Source organism: Anomaloglossus baeobatrachus, chromosome 5 (genome assembly GCF_048569485.1).
Source record: "Anomaloglossus baeobatrachus isolate aAnoBae1 chromosome 5, aAnoBae1.hap1, whole genome shotgun sequence".
NCBI lineage: Eukaryota > Metazoa > Chordata > Amphibia > Anura > Aromobatidae > Anomaloglossus > Anomaloglossus baeobatrachus.
Genome location: NC_134357.1, coordinates 513,634,812 through 513,653,338, shown reverse-complemented (window position 1 = coordinate 513,653,338; position 18,527 = coordinate 513,634,812). Strand labels below are relative to the sequence as shown.

Here is an 18,527-nt window from a genome sequence, read left to right as displayed (position 1 = left end):
TAACATTCTTTTTTGCTGCAGTGCATTTCACATTTCCAGGCTGATCTACAGTCCAAATGTCACAATGCCAAGTTAATTACGAATGTGTAAACCTGCTAAATCTGCAGGGGGTTGAATACTACTTGTAGGCACTGTATGTGAGCTACAGGAGTCAGCACATGACCCTGTGCTACCATGGCAACCATTGGCTCCATGTGATCACGTCACGTGACTTCCAGTGGCAGTGTGTGAATGTATTTTTACTGCGCCGGCGCTTAAAATCACCCTGTCAAATTTTGACAGTGCAATCTAAGGCTATGTGCGCACGTGTGCGTAATTCATGCAGTTACGCTGCGCTTTGTAGCGCAGCGTGACTGCATGCGTCCTGCGTCCCCTGCACAATCTATGGAGATTGTGCAGGGGCCATGCGCACGTGGCATATTAGAACGCAGCGCTTCGGCTGCTGCCCGAATCGCTGCGTTCTAAGAAGTGACATGTCACTTCTTCCGTGCGCTTTGCCGGCAGCCCCTGCTCTGTCTATGGCAGGAGCTGCAGGCAGAGCGCACGTTCTCGCCGGCACCATGCGCTTCAGAACGCAGCTTTTCAGCTGCGCTCTGAAGCGCACCTTTTCGGTGCGGTGCAGAGCGCACACGTGCGCACATAGCTTAAAGCGTTAACAGGCCCAGGTGGATCGAGGATCTACCCGGGCCTGCAAGGCACACGTCAGCTGTTCAAATCAGCTGACATGTGCAAGTATTTCCACCGGCTGCTCGCAGTAAACGGGAAGATTACCCCTAGGGGAATAGGACGTAATTTTACTGCGTGCGGTCGTTATGGGGTTAATGTTGATAAACTTTGAATCTTTTGTAAAACACTGTTCCAGTGGCATGGTGTACTGTACTCCTTACAAAAAAACCTTTCAAATATTGATCAATGTAGATTACATTATTTTTGAGAAAACCAAGTGATCATTGTTCTCTAATTTTGATCTCCAGTGTATGTCCCCCATCGTGAATGCATCCTGGCACGTATGTTCAACATTCTGGTATATATGTTCCTTATCCTGGGTCCATCCTGGTATATACACTGAACAAAAATATAAACACAACACTTTAGTTTTTGCTTCCATTTTTTCATGAGCTGAACTCAAAGATCTAAGACTTTTCTATGTACACAAAAGGCATTTTTCTGTCAAATATTGCTCACAAATGTGTCTAATTTGTGTTGGTGAACACTTCTCCTTTGCCAAAATAATCCATCCACCTCACATGTGTGGCATATCAGGAGGCTGATTAAACAGGATGATTATTGCACAGGTGTGTTTTAGGCTGGCCACAATAAAAGGCCCCTCTACAATGTGATTTTACAATAATCCTTTAACAATTTGACCTCAAGAGAGCCACCTTCAGTAGAGCATTGACATCAGCAGCCATATGTACGTTCCTGGACAACTCAAAAGACTGTGACCTGATTGGATGGTACTACCATGTGGAGGTGTTACAGGGATGGGCACTGTATGGGCCATGTTTGACTGTGTATCTGATATAAAGGTAGCATACCAAGCTGATGGGTCTACCCACTTTCCATCTTCCACCACCCTCTCCTACAGTATTACCTTTTCCCTTTCATTGTACCTTTTCCCTTAGGGGCACTTTGCACACTACGACATCGCAAGCTGATGCTGCGATGCCGTGCGCGATAGTCCCCACCCCCGTTGCAGATGCGATATCATGGTGATAGCTGCCGTAGCAAACATTATCGCTACGGCAGCTTCACATGCACTCACCTGCCCTGCGACGTCGCTCTGGCCGGCAAACCGCCTCCTTATTAAGGGGGCGGGTCGTGCGGCGTCATAGCGAAGGCACACGGCCAATAGAAGCGGAGGAGCAAAGATGAGCGGGACGTAAATATCCCGCCCACCTCCTTCCTTCCGCATAGCCGGCGTGAGCCGCAGGACGCAGGTAGGAGATGTTCCTCGCTCCTGCGGCTTTATACACAGCGATGTGTGCTTCCGCAGGAACGAGGAACAACATCGCAACATTGGTATTTCCCAATTCATGGAAATGCCGGACCCTACACCGATGATACAATAACGACGCTTTTGCGCTCGTTAATCGTATCAAAAAGGATTTACACACTACGATATTGACTGCGACGCCGGATGTGCATTATTTTCGATTTGACCCCACCGACATCGCAGCTGCGATGTCGTAGTGTGCAAAGTGCCCCTTAGTTAGGTTTCCCTTATGTATGTCATTGTAAATACCCTATTTATAATAAATCCCCTTTTAAAGATCCAGTAGCTATTGTTAATTATGATTAACTGGCACCTCGAAAACTCAGCAGATTTCTACAGTTATGCAAACCGATTGTTGCAGTAGCTGGTGGCTGGTCTCAGATGATCTTGGACATAAATATGCTGGATATGGAGGTCCTGGGCTGGTGAGGTTTCACTTAATATACTTTCAAATTCTCTGAAAAGCCTTTGGGGACGGCTTATGGTAGAGAAACAAACATTCAATTCACGGGTAACAGCTTTGGTGAACATTCCTGCAGTCAGCATGTCAATTACTTGCACCCACAAAATTTTCAAAATCTGGGGCATTATGTTGTGTGATAAAACTGCATATATTAGACTGGCCTTTTATTCTGGCCAGCTTAAGGCGCACCTGTGTAATAATCATGCTGTCTAGTCAGCCTCTTGATATGACATACCTGTGAGGTGGATGGATTAGCTCGACAAAGGAAAACTGCTGACTAACACAGATTTACACAAATGTCTAAACAATATTTTAAATTTTGTGTAATAGAAAACTTCTTAGATCTTTCAATTCAGCTAATGAAAAGTGGGAGCAACACCAAAAGTGTTGTATTTATATTATTGTTCAGTATTTGTTTCCCATCTTGCTACCGTGTTTTTCCAAAAAATAAGACCTCCCCCAAAAATAAGTCCTAGCAGGAATTTTCGGCCTTTTTGGAGTAAAGGCTGCTTTACACGCAGCGACATTGCTAGCGATGTCGCTCGTGAAAGTACCCGCCCCCGTCGTTTGTGCGTCACGGGCAAATTGCTAGTACCCGTCACACAGACTTACCTTCCTAGCGACGTCGCTGTGGCCAGCGAACAGCCTCTTTTCTAAGGGGGCGGTTCGTGCGGCGTCACAGCGATGTCACACAGCAGGCGTCCAATAGAAGCGGAGGGGCGGAGAGCAAGTGCATGAAAGTCACGCCCACCTCGCTGCCGGAGGACTCATGTACGGTGTTGTTCGTCATTCCTGGGGTGCTGCCTCAGGAATGACGAACAACCTGCGTCCAGTACCAGCAACGACATTTGGGAAATGGACGTGTCAACAATCAACGATTTGGTGAGTATTTTACATAGTTAGAGGTCGCTCGTACGTGTCACACACAACGACGTCGCTAACGAGGCCGGATGTGCGTCACGAATTCCGTGACCCCAACAACATCTCGTTAGCGATGTCATTGCGTGTAAAGCCCCCTTTAGGCTTAAAGCTAAGCCCTATCCCGAAATAAGCTCTAGTCACGGTTCAATAATGAAGTGTCTATGCAGCTAAAAAAGTTAAAGAATACTGCACGACACTTCATTATAGAACGTAGACAACCCCAAAAGAGAGAAGAAAGAAGTGAGAAAACCCATAGCGCTTTTTTCGGGACAAAAAAAAAGTATGACAGTGTCACATTTTTGGAAGAACACAGTATATACACTACTCACAAAGAGTTAGGGATACTTGGCTTTCGGGTGACATTCCAGGATGATCCTAAAATGCCCCCTGACTTTTTTAGGTGCACTTAATGTGACCTTCTCTAAACTTTGGAATGTACATGTCCAACTGTTCAATGTTTCAGTACTTTTTGCAGAACTTGCTGTTCTCTAACAAGAGCTTAATGAAAAATTCACAAGTGTTTGATCCATAAATAAATTTCAGGGTTCAATTAAAATTGGTATTTAAACAATCCTCCTCATCAGGCTGTTAACATTTTGACATATTGAGACCAAGATGATACCTAACAATTGATCAACAGTGCCTAGCAATTTGCAAGGCTTCAAGCAGGATGTTCATGGAGCTTAGAGTGTCACAGAGTGTCATCAGCAGGTGACAACAGAGATGGGTGTTACGAACCGGCGCCGCCATAGCCGCAAGCAGCCTGCTGTGGTTCCTGTTGCACCCAGGCGCCAGCTGGCGTTCTTGGCCGTGCCTTGGGTCGTCCAGTTGGCTGTTCCTTCCACCACGTCTAAGTGTGGAGAGGCGGCTAGTGCGCATGTGTGTGCCGATTTACCCCAGCCAGAGTTTAAGCCCGGTGTTTTGCCTAGTGAGCATGCTAAGCCTGTTTGTGTTATGTCTGAGACTAAGTCCTCAGTTCAGGCTACTGAGAATGCTCCCACAATTAACCCTAACAGCCTATTTGCACAGGTACTTGGACTTCGTGCTGTGTCTAAGTTCTGGGATGTGCCTACTGAGCATGCTCAAACTGATAGTTTGCTTTCTAAGCCTGTTGCTCAGGCTATTGAGCATGCTCAGGCACTTAGTGCATCAGAGGCTAGGTCCGGTAAGGACCTCACTGAGCATGTCCGTGAGGTGGCAGGCCCTGATAGGGCAGAGTGTTACGGGGGGCTGTCTGATAATAACTGAAAGGAGTATCAGACAGTCAGGGTCCACCGTGCAAAGACTTTGCTGCAGACTATGGCAGAGTGCAATACCTCTGTTAACTCACAGAAGGATATAATAAGTAAGTAAAGCAATTCCTCCCTTACTTGGAGGGTGTGTGGAATGATCTCTGTTAATAATCACAGAGACAAAGGCAATGTGTGCGAAATGGCACCTACCTAGGTCCGCTCTTCTAGTGGTGCAAAAGAGACGAACAGCAGCTTAAGCCGCACAAAGCTCCTACCTGCGTTCGCTCCACTAGTGTGCGAGGACACGAACCACTAGATATGGCACCTGCCTAGGTCCGCTCTTCTAGTGGTGCAAAAGAGACGAACAGCAGCGTAAGCCGCACAAAGCTCCTACCTCTGTTCGCTCCCCTAGTGTGCGAGGATACGAACAACTGCCAGACGCAGTATAAGGAACGTTACCCTAGCGGCAACGTCCACCTACGAGTAGAATCACAAGGCCCAGCCAGACCATGTGCCTCAGGCACCTGCCTATGTCCGCTCCCCTAAGAGGTAAGGATACGGACAGCAGCCGAAGCTGTAAGGTATAAGAACGCTACCCTGCCGGTAGCGCTCACCTAGCATAGACAGAGGAATGCCTAGAGGAACGCGCACAGAGCGTCTACTCATATGCATGAACCAAGAGGACTGAGCACCATGCGGCGTGTGTCAGGGTCTTATATAGACTCTGTGCCTCATCCAAGATGGAGGACACCAGAGCCAATCCGCTGCCAGAACGACAGGAGTGACGTCATGCTGGCCTATCACCGAGCAAGACGTCACAAGCACATGACCAGCGACCAATCGGCATAGAAGGTGTCAGAGACATGTGACCTCGTGTCAGCGATGATGTCACCCGCACATGTGCAATGGCTCCAAGATTGGACTTAGTCTCCGGCGCTCGCACATGTGCAGTAGCAAGAAATCTGGACTTAGTCTCCAGCGCTCGCACATGTGCAGTAGCAAGAAATCTGGACTTAGTCTCCAGCGCTCGCACATGTGCAGTAGCAAGAAATCTGGACTTAGTCTCCAGTGCTCGCAGCAACCGTAACACAGAGGGTGTCAGGTGTCCTGATGACGTGGCAACTCCGGACTGGCTCGCAGAGGCCCGCCCCTATGATCTGGCACCTCAATATTGATAGTCAGACGATGACTGGTGAAGTGTTTGGGGCGTGGCTGCCATGAGGTCATCAATGATGTAGCGGTTCCGGATAGGTCGCATGTGACGTCACTGATGACATGGCACTCTGCTATTGGACCTTGGTGGTTCCACCCTGGGTTTGGGGCGGACCCAGGTTATAAAAGGGGCTGGAGACAACATGGAGGTGCGCAGTCTTCATTTAGCGTTCTTGGTGGCATAAGCCTTGTTGGAAGCGGTAGGTAGGGCTAGGCGAATGGTGCCTGTCACGCCAGATTCGTGGCTCAGCACATGAGGGTCAGGCGCCGTGCTTCCTTGCTACCGTTCCTGTTGTGCTAGAGCAGTCCAGTGGCGTTAACTGGTCTGCGACTGATGCGTCACCTGTTCAGTTGTGCCTCCTACGCACACGGGACAGAATACCTGTTGCGTCACCTGTCCGAGAGTGCCCTCTACGCACACGGACAGTGTACCTGCTGCGCCACCTGTCCGGTTGTGCCCTCTACGCGCACGGACAGCGCACCCCAGAACCCCTGTGAAGTTAACAGGGTGTTCCTGGATTGGGTGTGTGAACCCTATTATCCTCCTCGGCTTCCCAGTCAAATGCTACTGGTGTGACTACCTGGTCTGACGTGTCCTTTACACACGTGGCCAGTCGAGTGGTGGCCAGAAACGCTAATAGGAGGACCGCTCGGCCTGACGTGTCTTACACACGTGGCCGACAGGGCGCTGTCGCAGCGGTCTTCTCGGTCAACGCTAACTGGTTACCATCTGGCCTGACGTGTTGTTACACACGTGGTCGGAGTAGCGTCCGCTCCACCGAAACGCTAACTGGGTTGTCGTCCGGTCTGACGTGTCCCTACACACGTGACCGGTTCCTTGAGTTATCTCAGAGCCATCCAGCTCTATAGTCTCCGCCTAACCAACAGGGTGCCAGCAGCTCCATTACCATCTGGAGCACGGTGGGCCCCGACTGGCGATTGGGATATATACCCCTGGTCCTAATCTGCCGGTCCCCCCGTAACAATGGGAGACTGGAAGTCACAGAAAGGCATATAATTGGACGTCCTTTGGCCACATCCCACACTGATGACCGCTTCATTGTGAAAAATGTGCTCCAGAACTGGATGATGAATGCCACACAACTCCAGGTACATTTAAGGCAGTTAATTGTCAGGTTAGACCATTCAAAACAATTTACATCAGTGTGGTCTGTGTGTATGATGTCCTGCAAGTGTACCTGACCACACCATGAGGCACAGGCGTCATTGTCTTGCTGGGCAAGGTACCAGTGAACCTCAGTGCTGTTGACTGATAAAAGTCAATTCATGCTGAGCAGAATTGATGTCTCCCACAATGTTGTAGACATTAAGGAGAGTGCTATGCATCAGCTACTGTTGTCAGCAGACGAGGCTTTGGTGGTGATGGTGTTACAAAACTGCCCTACACTTTGGTACTGTGAACAGGAGACATTGTTGTCAGCTATAATTGATGCTCAAGGCCACATGACAAGTTATTGGGACATTGGCATTTTTGGGCATTGTATACCCAGCACTGTTGATGGCTTTTATTTCAATAAATTGTTTGACATAAGGAAATCACCATTACATGCTTCTGCTTAAATGCCATAATTTCTTGATAAAATATCACTGTAGCGTGAACTTTTTACATTTTACAGAAATTTTACCCGAAAACCAAATACACTACTCCCCCATCCTGATCTCATCCTGGTATATGTCCCACATCCTGGTATATATGTTCTCCATCCTGGGCCCATCCTGGTGTATATGTCCTCCATCCTGAGGAATAAGTCTCCCGTCCTAGGCCCCATTCTGGTATATATTTTCCGCATCCTGGTATTCATGCCACAAAACATTTCTCTCTTCCCCATCTTCTAAATTGTGGATCATATTCTTCATGACCATGCCAAATAATAGTTGTATTTAGGGGTGAGTGCTTTGAAGGTGTTACCAACAAAGACTTTAGCTTCGGGACCCTATAATTTCTATGCTCACCCTTGGTCTCGTCCAATTATCTGGTCACTTTATTTATTAGAGGAGACAAGCTGGGCATGGGATGATTACCTTGGTAATTGTACTGATCATCTTTAGTAGCATCCATGCTTAATCCTTGTCAAATAGGATACAAATAAGGATCACCAAAAATCTTTTTACACTGCAATTATACAAATGCAAAATATCTTACATACATTGTTCATATATAGGTATTATTTGGATACTAATTAATTTTAATAATAAATTGTCATTGGTAATTGTATAATTTCTTATTATTGATTTAGTGCTTTACATTGTTTTTCCTTTCTTTTGTAGCAAATGATCTTACCATAACTTCATTTTTTTATATTGTAAATAAAATAAGTCTATAAAGAAAATGGCTACTTCACTATATGCAATCTTTGATGAATAAAAAGATTTGTTTGCTGACTAAAAGATTTCTCATAATTTGAATATGGCTTCTCCATAGTGTGAATTTTCTGATATATTACAAGATCTGATTTCTTTGTAAAACATTTCCCAAAATCTGAACAGGAAAATGGTTAATGCTCTGTGTAAGTTACGAGATTTCTAATAAGACTGTATTTCTATGTATCACATTTTCCACACTTGAAACATGAATAAGGCATATTCCCTGTTTAAATTCTTGGATGCAAGATTAAAACTGATTTTAATGCCTTGTTTACTCCATATGACTTACATGATGCTTATCAAGATGTGATTTTTGTGTAAAACATTTCCCACATTCTGAACAAGAAAATGACTTCTCCCCTGTGTGGATTATCTGATGTTTATCAATTTCACTTTTCGTTGAAAAAAATGTATCTCATTCTGAACAAGAAAATGGCTTCTCTCCTGTGTGAGTTTTCTGATGTTGAACAAGATTTGATCTAGTAGAACAATATATCCCACATTCTGAACAGAAAAATGGTTTCTCCCCTGTGTGAATTCTTAGATGTGAAACAATTTCAAATTTTCTGGAAAAACATTTCCCACATTCAGAACAAGAAAACGGCTTCTCCCCTGTGTGAATTATCTGATGTTTAACAATTGAACCTTTAGTTGAAAAACACTTCCCACATTCGGAACAAGAAAATGGCTTCTCCCCAGTGTGCAGTTTCTTATGTTGAACAAGATTTGATTTAGTAGAAAAACATTTCCCACATTCTGAACAAGAAAATGGATCCGCTCCTGTGTGAATTTTCTGATGTTTAACAATTGAACCTTTCGTTGAAAAACACTTCCCACATTCGTAACAAGAAAATCTTTTCTCTCCTGTGTGAAGTTTCTGATGTTGAACAAGATTTGATTTAGTAGAAAAACATTTCCCACATTCTGAACAAGAAAATGGATCCACTCCTGTGTGAATTCTCTGATGTTGAACAATTTCTCCTTTTGTGGAAAAACATGTTCCACATTCTAAGCAAGAAAATGGTTTCTCCCCTGTGTGAATTCTCTGATGTGAAACAAGTATAGGTTTCCTAGAAAAACATTTCCCACATTCCGAACATGAAAACGGCTTCTCCCCTGTGTGAATTCGCTGATGTTGAACAATTTCCCTTTTCTTTGAAAAACATTTCCCACATTCTGAACATGAAAATGGCTTCTCCCCTGTGTGAAGTTTCTGATGTTGAACAAGGTTTGATTTAGTAGAAAAACATTTCCAATATTCTGAACAAGAAAATGGCTTTTCCCCTGTGTGAGTTCTTTGATGTCTAATAAAATGTGATTTCCGATTAAAACATTTCCCACATTTTGAACATAAAAATGGTTTCTCCCCTATGTAAGCCATTTCATGTTCAATAGCATTTCTATGACTTTTGCTTTGCATATTTGTGTTTGGGGAAGCAGAAGAAAGGACCTTGGCTTGAGGTACATCTGGTGTAATGACAGGTTCTTCACATGCATCTGTTGCATAATCTGAGAATATCAGATGTCCTTCTGAGCTCCTGGTCCAATCATCTGCCAAGAACAAAACTTGATTTTATTATTTTTAAATAACACTGCATTTGAATTATGTTGAATTAGCTTGCCATTTGTTTCCCTCCCTCCACACATGTTGACAAAGAATGATTGGCACAGAATGATCACTAATAGATCATCTGTTTCCCACAGGTGTACATAGAAACCCATAGGAAAAGTCTGAATGGGGCCTCCCCTCCCCCGGTAAACAAAAAAATTACAATAAAATATTAACATAATAATCATCATACATGTTACTGGGTGTGGCTTATAGTCAGACATAACACATACTGCTACATAGTGTTACTGACTAACACCCACCATACCCAGGCCAATAATACATTGCAAAACAATGCCACCATACCATGACCAAATATCACCACATAGAGTCTAAATATAACCACCGTCCTATTACTGAGCAAGGTCCACTGCACCAAGACCAGTGGGTTCACACAGCAAATTCTCAAAAAATATGCAATATGTGAACTTGGCCTAAAGTTGCGATGTCCTCCTTCGTGCCCCTCACCACACACACAATATACATTTTCACATCTGTCTCCACCAAATAATGGTAACGATTATGACCCTCTTCACAGCCTTAGGATCTATGGTAAAACTCTGCAAAGTACAGGGATAATACACACACACACACACACACACATATACACACACTAATGGCACAGCACATGTGCAAAAAACACACACACACAAACACACACACTGACGGCACAGCACATGGGCAAAACATACACACACAGACACATAGCACAGCACATGGTCAAAAATATATACACACACACACACACACACACTGATGGCACAGCACATGGGCAAAAGACACACACTGATGGCACAATATATGGGCAAAACCCACACACACACACTGATGGCACAGCACATGGACAAAACACACACACACACACACACTGATGGCACAGCACATGGGCAACACACACAGTGATGGCACAGCACATGGGCAACACACACACACACGAACACTGATGGCACAGCACATGGGCAACACACACACAGATGTAGTGGCCCTGCGGTCATGCTACAAAAATCTGCAACCTGGTTCCTGGAGTCCTAGCTGTGGCTAAACCCGCACACACCTAAAACACTCACAAAACCCTGAACCACAAGAGGGTTGGCCGTCCTATGATGTAATGCCTGTCCAGGAAGTGGAGGTTACCTAGGAGGTGTAAATCCAACCCTCCTGTAGCTAGGTCCCTAGAGAGAAGGGGAGGGGATGGTGAGTGAAGTGGAAGAGAAAATCAGACAAGTCCAGACAGAGACAGAGAGAGGAGAAGGAAGGAGGAGGACGCTCGGCTGGTGTCAGGTCTGGGTGCGAGGCCTGAGGATCATCGCACGATGCCCAGGGAAGAAGAAGCTGGCTGCAGGGTCTGTAGGGAACTCTGACAGAGCTGTGCAAGAGAAGTGCACGGAGGGGCTATAGCCAAGCTACACAGACAGAGCCGGGACAAAAGGAACCAGGAATCTGTACGGAGCACGAGGGGAGTGTAACCTGTGAGTAAAAATCATCAGTAAAGACGCCCTGTTTTACTCTGACTTTGCCTGTTTGGATTCCTTCAGCCTGCAACTCCATTCAGCACCACGGTAACCAGCAGTGTGTGTCTCTGTTTCCTGCATTGTGTACCTCATCCAACACCAAGAGGTCTCATAGCCTGTTCCTGCACTATCCACCTCACCCAGCACCTAGAGGACACTGGGGTTTACCCTACCTGCGGAGGGGGTTAACACACTTGCTGCTGATTCCATCAGCCCCAGTCCGTCATAAGCAGCAGCGGCGGCACCTATTCCCTTGCCGCACTACCGCAGGTGGCGTCATGAACATTAACTTTATTATCCCTTGTAAATAGCCCCTGCCAGTTCATTAAGCATCCCCAGGGCACGGGACTGGGCAACGGCCACCAGAGTGACATTCCCTGTTTGCAATCGCCCGGGACCGAGTACCCACTTCCCTGGGCGACACACACACACAGTGATGGAACAGCACAGTGGCAACAGACACACACACACACACACACAGTGATGGCACAGCACAGGGGCAACACACACAGAGTGATGGCACAGCACAGGGGCAACAGACACACACACAAACATAGTGATGGCACAGCACAGGGGCAACACACAGAGTGATGGCACAGCACAGGGGCAACAGACACACACACAAACATAGTGATAGCAAAGCACAGGAGCAACACACACAGAGTGATGGCACAGCACAGGGGCAACAGACACACACACTCACAAAGTGATGGCACAGCACAGGAGCAACACACACACAGTAATGGTACAGCATGGGGCAACGGACATACGGACACACACACACACACACACACACACAGTGATGGCACAGCACAGGGGCAACAGACACACAATGATGGCACAGCACAGGGGCGACACATATACACAGTGATGGCACAGCACCTTTTTCTACTACACTTTTTCCTTCCACTCAACTGTCCATTAATATGCTTGGATACAGCACTCTGTGAACAGCCAGTTTCTTTAGCAATGACCTTTTGTGGCTTACCCTTCTTGTGGAGTCTGTCGATGACTGGCTTCTGGACATCTGTCAAGACAACAGGATTCCCCAAGATTGTGTAACCTACTGAACCAGACTAAGGGATCAATCTGAATGCTTAGGAAGCCTTTGAAGGTATTTTGTGGTAATTATTCTAATTTTCTGAAATAATGACTTTTGGGTTTTCATTGGCTGTAAGCCATAATCATCAACATTAACAGAAATACACACTTAAAATAGATCACTCTGTTTGTAATGACTCCATATAATATATACGTTTCCCTTGTTGTATTGAGTTACTGAAATAAATTAACTCTTTGATGATATTTAAATTTATTGAGATGCACTTGTATCTGTGACTTCTCTGCATTTAGTGGTCACTACTCACCTGTGCGGTTATCTGTAGGAATCTCCTCTTTACTCCGCTCATCACCCCTCACATATGTCTCTGTAGTATTAATATGGGTCAGATCTTCCCCCTGAAACAAATATTGTAAAGTCAAAGACAGATGAAAAGGTTGCCTGAAATGATTCAGAAGAACAGAAAAGATCATAAATGAACATGACGATCAAAACTGACAGCAGTAGATATCACAGAGCTGCAGGTCTCCTGTATAATCCAACCTGCCGACTCCTAATTGTAACCAGCAGTCTCCATAACCAGAAAATTGTGAGAAGATCCAGACATCATCTAATGTCTATGATCAGCTTTATCCTGTCATCTCCACCAGGTATAAACCATACACTGAATGGCCACATTATTACAGACACCATCTAGTAGAGTTGGATTTACTTTCGTATTTACGAGCTCAGCAATTTATAGAATCAAACATTCTATGATATGAAATAGTTCTGCAGGATTACAGGACCATGGGGACAGGAAAGCTTCTTACATTTACCGAAAATTAGACTGAGGAGCTGACAGGCACCAAACATCCCATTCTACCTCATCCCAGAGATGCTCTATAGGACTAATATCTGAGGACTGTGAAGGCCAAGGAGGCAAGAACAAGTAACGCGCCCTCCTCCTGCTTGTAAGACACTCTATTATACTGCACTATTACATCTATACAAAACAGTAATCTGATTTATTTACAGATCTCATTGTGATTTTGACAGTGTCACCATCTTAAAGGCATGTCCCTACACAAGAATCTATTGTGTCTGATGAAGACCCAAGTATAGGGGTCGAAACTTTACATTTTTTGGATTGCCTGTTTAATAAAGTCCTTATATTAATTTTTGGTGTGGCAAGTTTTCTTGTATCTAATGACGGGTATGAACCCTTTTTGAGCACCCATATTTCCAAGTGTGCCATAATCCTTATTTTGCAAGACAAAGCAATGTCATATTGCTCACATAAAAAAGTGAAGGATCCTGGCACCAGCTGGAGAGAATTGCTGTGTGATATAAAGTTTCAGTTGTGATGCTCTAAGATAAACGGTTATTACAAGACCCTGATGCAAAGTACTGTCATTATATGGTGAAAGCTATGGTTAATTATAACCACTTTTGTGTGAATGTTTTTTTTTTAACTTCGTTTTTTTATGTGAATGTTATAGGAGAAAAAGCATCTGGGCGGGAGAGAGTTACAAAGGGTCAGTCCTGCAGCTGGGCAGAAAGTTACAGAGGGTCAGCCCTGCAGCTGGGCAGAGAGTTACTGAGGGTCAGCCCTGCAGCTGGGCAGAGAGTTAGCTCTGCAGTTGGGCAGGGAAGAGTTACAGAGGGTCAGCTCTGCAGCTGGGCAGGGGAGAGTTACAGAGGGTCAGCCGTGCAGCTGGGCAGGGAAGAGTTATAGAGGGTCATCCCTGCAGCTTGGCAGGGTAGAATTACAGAGGTCAGCTCTGTAGCTCGACAGGGGAGAGTTAAAGAAGGTCAGCCCTGCATCTGGGCAGGGGAGAATTACAGAGGTCAGCCCTCCAGCTGGGCAGGGAAGAGTTATAGAGGTTCAGCCCTGCAGCTGGGCAGGGGAGAATTAAAGAGGTCAGCCCTGCAGCTGGAAAGGGGAGAGTTACAGAAGGTCAGCCCTGCAGCTAGGTAGGGAAGAATTACAGAAGGTCAGCCCTGCAGCTGTGCAGGGGAGAGTTACAGAAGGTCAGCCCTGCAGCTGGGCAGAGAAGAATTACAGAGGGTCAGCCCTGCATCTGGGCAGGGGAGAATTACAGAGGTCAGCCCTGCAGCTGGGCAGAGAAGAATTACAGAGGGTCAGCCCTGCAGCTGGGCAGGGGAAAGTTACAGAAGGTCAGCCCTGCAGCTGCGCATGGGAGAGTTACAGAAGGTCAGCCCTGTAGCTGGACAGGGGAGAGTTACAGAAGGTCAGCCCTGCAGCTGCGCAGGGGAAAGTTACAAAAGAGAAGAGAAAAGTATTCATCCCCTCACCAACTCCAATGAAGGTATAGAAAAAGCCATGCACAGAGTTTCAGACCGACTTCCTGGGTAAAATCCAATTTAAAGATGAAATAAGTATATCCAGCACTCGCAGTGGAACAATCCAAAAATATGAAAACATCAAGTTTATTTGAAAGATTAAAATCTAAATTAAAAAGAAGGTATATACAACCGGGCTATGAGTTTCAAGCTAAACAGCTCTTAATCATAACAAAAGTCTACAAGTGAACATAAATACAAAAAAAAAGAGGACAACGGAAATGCATGGGTGTGGAATGAGAAACTCTCACCCACAGGCAAAAATCCAGATTAACTATTAAAGTGCCTGCATTCAAGATCAGACCAAATATATAAGGAGTAAATCAATATCAGAAAAATTATCAAAAGCTCCCAATAGTGTGCTAATCTAAGGTTAAAGAAATATCAATATACACAAAAAAAATATGGCCGAACCAGGGTGTGTGTGTGTGTGATAAGGAAGGATGAGGACATTGTGCTTCTAAACTGACCCTGAAGCCTATAAGTGCCTGAGACACTGAAGTACAGCCGGTAAGACTTGGGACCAGGTTAGAAATCTGGTAAGGAAGAAAGAAAATCAACTGTAGAGGTTCTGAGCCGGAAGACCAGAAAAATAGCTGTAAGTTTTTAGGGAATATAAGATGGCAAGAACAACGACTACGAGGAACACGAACTTGGGAGTTTTGAAAAACTCTAGATAGTAAAGACAAAGCACGTATGGTACACAGAGAGAGGGCAGCATCGAAAACGAGTCAGGAAAGATATAGGGCCAAAGAATACTAAAAAACTGCACAAAGTTGACAATTTTTGAAATACTGGTGCTGGCTAATCTAGCAAAAGTGACCATGTTTAAAGTCATTTTGTCACAATGTGACTGTTGGATAATGAGGGATAGGGGCCCCTAGGCTGTCCCTCACCTCTGGGATACTCCTAATAGTAGAGATCCCTGAGTCCCATTCCTGGCCCTGCTTCTGACCGGACTTAATCTGATACCTCCCCCTCCCATAAGAAATAGACGGGGCAGAGGTATCATGATAACTACAGATAAAGACAGACAAGGGAAAACTAAAACTCTGACACACTATGCACGCACACACACACACACACACACGATTAGACACGATTACACAATAAGAGATTAAAACAAGAACAAGAGCAGGAAGGTAGCTACTAATGACAAATGACAAAAGGGGTAAACTCCATAAATGCACAAAGCAATAAGCATTACTTCCACCAGATAGTCTGGAACACCACACCTCATCAGACCAATTAAGATAAACTATAGCTGGATATGTGGAAGATTTCAGCTAGCATAAATAGCAGAGGAGCAGATTTGATTGGCTTCCCCACAACATGTGATGAAAGGAGACTAACAAGCAGAAAAGCAGAGAATAACTCTTGCTATCCTGCCTATGAATCAGCACGTTGCTATGACAGTAGGTGAAGTTTGTGAAAATCTATGTGTGACACAATCAGATTGTTCAATCGTCATATTCTGAAAACTGATCATTTCATTATACGCGTGTACATATGTGTGTAATAGGTTTCAGATGGGAGTGTGAAAGTGTATCTAATAAAGTGTTCATTCAGAGTATAATACTGGAGGATAAAACAAGACTGAAAAAAAGACCTTCACAGCCATCTACACATCATAGGGAGATTTCATGGCACCTTCTCTCCATCTACCTGATGATCCTGAGGAACATTGGGATTTTCTTGTTTATAGTCCTGTGGAAGAAGAGGATGGGGACATCTCTCTGGTGTTGTCCTCTTACTGGATAGAACTGGAGGAGACACATACAGGGACTGAATTCATTATTTACATACAGATAATTATAGGCTGTGTGTATTTAGTCCTGTCTATTACCTGGTAATGTGAGTGACTGGGGAACCTCCATCATGACGTCCTTGTACAGATCTTTGTGTCCTTCTAAATACTCCCACTCCTCCATGGAGAAATAGATGGCGACATCCTGACACCTTATAGGAACCTGACACATACAATGATACTGTCATCCCCCGATCCCTTCATAGCGTTACTGTATAATGTCCCAGCATTCCCAGCAGTGTCACCTCTCCAGTCAGCAGCTCAATCATCTTGTACGTGAGTTGTAGGATCTTTTGGTCAGTGATGTCCTCATGTATCAGGGGGTGAGGTGGAGGCCCCGTGATTGGGCTCAGGGGTCTTCCCCATCCCTCAGACACAGGGTCCTGACAGCGGTCACTAGAGGTCTTCACTACTGTGTAATCCTGGATATGGAGAGACACATTAATAAACCTCACTACAGACATTTCCAGAGTCCTCACCTCTCCAGTTCTGTCCATCTGTTATACCCATAGATAGGAATGATGTAATGTGACGTCATCAGAATCTCTCACCTCTCCAGTAAGCCGGAAGAGGATCTCTAGGGTGAGGTGTAATATCCTCTCCGCCATCTTGTCCTTGTCCCTATCCATCCTTGATGGGTCAATCAGGAATATTCTCTTATATAGAAGATCTGAGAGGATCCGATATTGTAGGGACCTGAATGGGGAGAAGATGACGATGTAACATCAGAAAGATCCCATGTAAGAAATCTCCGGAGCTGTTACCGGCTTCACATGATCACTACATCCAGTCCTGGCCCCGTCCTGCCCCCGGTATAACACACAATCCAACTATAGTCACATACACAGATTTATCACAGAATATAGAATCGGGGCCGTCAGTGACAGATAATGATAGAGCATTAATATCTCCTGATAGTGACAACATGGAGCGGGCGACGGCCATAATGGAGACTGTACAGTAACAGAGCAGCGAGCGGCGTCAGGAGGGAAGTGACCCAATCTAATCCCATACAGACAGATCTCCTGATAGAGCCGCACAGACGGGAACACGTTCTGTCTCCTGGAGTGTGAGCGAAGCACTGAGGGGGTTAATGCGCCGAGTAATGGGGAATCTCCACATACCTCCTCCTGCAGAGCCGCACACTGGATATGTCGCTGTTCTGTGCTTACAGGACCTGTGATGATGTCATATGGAGGGGAGGAGTCAGGGGTCACATGATCAGCTCCTCAGTGTATACCATACAGTGCCTACAAGTAGTATTCAACCCCCTGCAGATTTAGCAGGTTTGATAAGATGCAAATAAGTTAGAGCCTGCAAACTTCAAACAAGAGCAGGATTTATTAACAGATGCATAAATCTTACAAACCAATAAGTTATGTTCCTCAGTTAATTTTTAATAAATTTTCAACATAAAAGTGTGGGTCAATTATTATTCAACCCCTAGGTTTAATATTTTGTGGAATAACCCTTGTTTGCAATTACAGCTAATAATCGTCTTTTATAAGACTTGATCAGGCTGGCACAGGTCTCTGGAGTTATCTTGGCCCACTCCTCCATGCAGATCTTCTCCAAGTTATCTAGGTTCTTTGGGTGTCTCATGTGGACTTTAATCTTGAGCTCCTTCCACAAGTTTTCAATTGGGTTAAGGTCAGGAGACTGACTAGGCCACTGCAACACCTTGATTTTTTCCCTCTTGAACCAGGCCTTGGTTTTCTTGGCTGTGTGCTTTGGGTCGTTGTCTTGTTGGAAGATGAAATGACGACCCATCTTAAGATCCTTGATGGAGGAGCGGAGGTTCTTGGCCAAAATATCCAGGTAGGCCGTGCTATCCTTCTTCCCATGGATGCGGACCAGATGGCCAGGCCCCTTGGCTGAGAAACAGCCCCACAACATGATGCTGCCACCACCATGCTTGACTGTAGGGATGGTATTCTTGGGGTCGTATGCAGTGCCATCCAGTCTCCAAACGTCACGTGTGTGGT

At 45.2% G+C, this 18,527-nt stretch overlaps 2 protein-coding genes across 2 annotated transcripts in view; both read right to left on the bottom strand.

Annotated features, from left to right (window-relative positions):
- LOC142312862 (uncharacterized) overlaps positions 1-18,527 on the bottom strand; it is a 103,818-nt gene that overhangs the window by 49,760 nt on the left and 35,531 nt on the right. Inside the window, exon 9 of the mRNA XM_075351848.1 lies at positions 8,188-8,324. Coding sequence (XP_075207963.1) covers positions 8,188-8,324 — 137 coding nt within the window. The remainder of the gene's footprint in view (positions 1-8,187; positions 8,325-18,527) is intronic.
- On the bottom strand, positions 6,529-12,440 carry LOC142312024 (uncharacterized). The gene is made up of 2 exons (XM_075350898.1): positions 12,318-12,440; positions 6,529-9,760 (listed from the first exon to the last, which is right to left on the bottom strand). Exon 2 carries the CDS (start codon positions 9,627-9,629, stop codon positions 8,625-8,627), a length of 1,005 nt encoding a protein of 334 aa, XP_075207013.1. The 5' UTR covers positions 9,630-9,760; positions 12,318-12,440; the 3' UTR covers positions 6,529-8,624.

Bases quoted from the DNA above. Each gene is read 5' to 3' on its own strand.
- LOC142312024 (XM_075350898.1), bottom strand. From the start codon at position 9,629: ATGCAAAGCAAAAGTCATAGAAATGCTATTGAACATGAAATGGCTTAC.